Genomic DNA, 2,970 nt, shown 5'->3' on the forward strand with positions numbered 1-2,970 from the left:
GAGCGTTACATATTGATTGAGATATGCAAACGCCAGACGTGTGTATAGAGCGTATGTTTCAACTGAGAAAAAGGAAGTTAACAATTGGAAAGCTGAAATCATCACGGTCAAGATATAAAGCACACTTTCCTTTTTGGTAAAATACTAAGTCTCAGGTTGACCGGGGTACATGACATATATGCATTCACTGATTGGTTGGCTACTGAGTGACAGGATATTGTGAATGTTTTTGAAAGTGAAATCACACTTTTTATCAAGATGCTTTTCCTTTGTCTTTGAAATGTCTCTGTTTCATATGATTCAAAAATAAGTTGGCAGGTAGGAGTGCACAATTAGCTACCATTGGAATACCGAATGTTTTTTTACAAGATATATAAATCCACCAAACATAACAAACATGAAGTCGAAAAATGGTGATATTGTTCTCGGTGTATTTGCTGTTGTAATCAGTGTGGTTCTTCACAAAATAACATTTTTATGACCTTAAACATGGAAGTTGAATCTACGTTTCCCATTTTTGTATCGTCATTCCAAAAGACCCTTTATAACACATTGCCCAGTAGTTTACTTTTTATTGAAATGTGTTATTTGCGTAGGAAAAATCTAATAAGCGCATTCACTTCGACTAAATACAATGAACGTATAATGTCTATGAATATGATGTTGGTAATATGTTTCCATAGATCTTTTTGTAGGACGTCATTAAAGAATGGATATTCGCGGAATTTTTACTTCGTCCTATTCAAATTCATAATTGTTGATTTTATCTTAAACACGATATTTTGAACCGTTTAAAGAGTAAAAGAGTTCAACATGTCTCCAGATAAACAGTTTTGCCTTGGACTAGGGAGGACTGCACAAATTGTAATTTTGAATCACACATTAATGAAATAACGGAAGTTATCTGTTGTAACATTCTCAAGTGGTATTAATGTATTACAGGCATGCGGAATGACTATCGGCTCCAGGAATGCCAAGGTTCACAGTTCAAGCAAACTTTCCCTGATGTAGACTATGCCTTTTTTGGATACAACATACTAAAAGGCTACCCACTCTCAGTTGGACACGACCCTGGCTTTACATATCCGATTTTTGATGTAGATTACTCTAAAGGGAAACAATCAGCCGATTGCAGATACAGTGTTCCTGAAGGATTGGTGGTAGTCCCAGATGTATCCTGTGTAACTTCATTTTCTTCATCAACTGTTCAAAATAAATATGAATTTGCAAAATCTCTATCCGTTTCGGCAAGCGTTAGCGGTGGAGGGTGGGGTGTCAGTTTTTCTGCCAGCGCAGGGTACAAGGAATCGTCATCTCAAATGTCGACTGGTGAATCTGTTTTCATTTTATCAACAGCAAAGTGTACTTATTATTTCAGTAAATTTGTAACAGAAAAACCCCCTCGATTCTCTGAAGCATTTCTCAGCTGGGTAAACAGACTGAAGCGCACAGATACGCGGGAAATTTATTTTGACTTTTTTGAAACGTATGGTACACATTTTCCAACATATACAACGTTCGGGTCCAGATTTACATATGAACATAAAATGAGCTCCAAATCATTTCAATCAAAACGCGAAAAAGGAGTTAATGTTGCTGTTCAAGCTAGTTATTCTGGATTATTTAGTGTTGGAGGGGGTTTCAATATGGATTCATCACAACAAGAAGCAGCATCAGATTTTTCGAAATCAGTTGAAACAAAAACAATAACTGTTGGCGCGCCCCCACCTGCAAACGGCGATGCAATGACGTGGGCGTCTACGGTTAAAGATAGTCCTGTGCCAATGGAATATAAATTGCAATCCATTGAAAATCTTTTCACTGAGCACTATATGAAACATATGAAAATAGATTACGAAAAGATAGCTGAGAATATAAAAAGATTTAAATCTGACTATTGCAAGTACTTGAGGGATCTTGGGGAAATTGATTCTTGTGACGATCTTACTCCTGGAATCATGTTAACTAGAACAAGACTATTCGATCATTTTAAGTCAAGAGCAATTTCCAATTTTGGAGAATGCATAGACCTTTGCCTTCAGAATATTAACTGTGAAGCTGTTACGTTTTGCACAACATGTAGTGAATATGAACGTACATGCTACATGTACAAAAATATAAATGGCCATACCGTTGTTGGAGCTGGGAGCGATGATTGGAAAAGCGGTGTGTTCCCTTCTAAAATAAATGATATCTTAAAGTTTCAAAATACAAATATCATCGGAGTCCCAAGATCATCCGACAGTAAAACAGAAACAGTCACCACACAAACTGAATGCAAAAATCTTTGCATAAATGATGCTCATTGTGTAGCGTATACATTTTGTACTTGCCCAGATGACAAGATCAAATGTCATTTGTACGCTGGGAATAGAATAAATGAGATGGTTCATAAACAGGGTTCAACAGCATATTTCATTTCTTATCGTGCTGAGGAACCTGACGCTGACATGACTCAGAATACGAATTCAACGATTGCATCAGCATCGAAAGAAATGTCAAGACCTACATCAACATCGCCATCAACTTTGAAATAGAATATTAAATGTCCGGAACATTTCTTTCGTCATAAATCGGATCCAAAGTAGTCGTTGCATTTTAACCATAACCGATTAATTGAAACTAAATCAATATTGACTACATTAAAACGTTACTTAAATTTTTATTTTTTTAAATCAAATAATCAAATTGATTGATGTACATGTACTGTTATGCTATTCTTTTTAATTATAAATCAATATTGACCATGATATTGTTTTTCTCCAGCAGATTCATTCTGGTTGTATTGGATTATACATGTTTTGTATTTTTATCAACGAGATATTTAAGCAACTGGTGTTTCAAATTCATATATCTTATATCTAAATACATTTAAATAATCATCTGCTGTTTTGAATTTACATTTCATATAAAAGTGAATAGAAACTGCATGGTATATTAATTCATGACACAAAATTACTTATGCATGAA

The 2,970-nt window shown here is 35.0% G+C and overlaps 1 protein-coding gene across 1 annotated transcript; it reads left to right on the forward strand.

Moving 5' to 3' along the window:
- Positions 1-944: 944 nt before the first annotated feature.
- LOC127728855 (perivitellin-2 67 kDa subunit-like) lies at positions 945-2,537 on the forward strand. Its single transcript, XM_052236449.1, has one exon. It carries the CDS (start codon positions 945-947, stop codon positions 2,535-2,537), a length of 1,593 nt encoding a protein of 530 aa, XP_052092409.1.
- Positions 2,538-2,970: the final 433 nt, after the last annotated feature.

Source organism: Mytilus californianus, unplaced genomic scaffold, assembly GCF_021869535.1.
Source record: "Mytilus californianus isolate M0D057914Y unplaced genomic scaffold, xbMytCali1.0.p SCAF_2, whole genome shotgun sequence".
In the NCBI taxonomy this organism is placed as follows: Eukaryota; Metazoa; Mollusca; class Bivalvia; order Mytilida; family Mytilidae; genus Mytilus; species Mytilus californianus.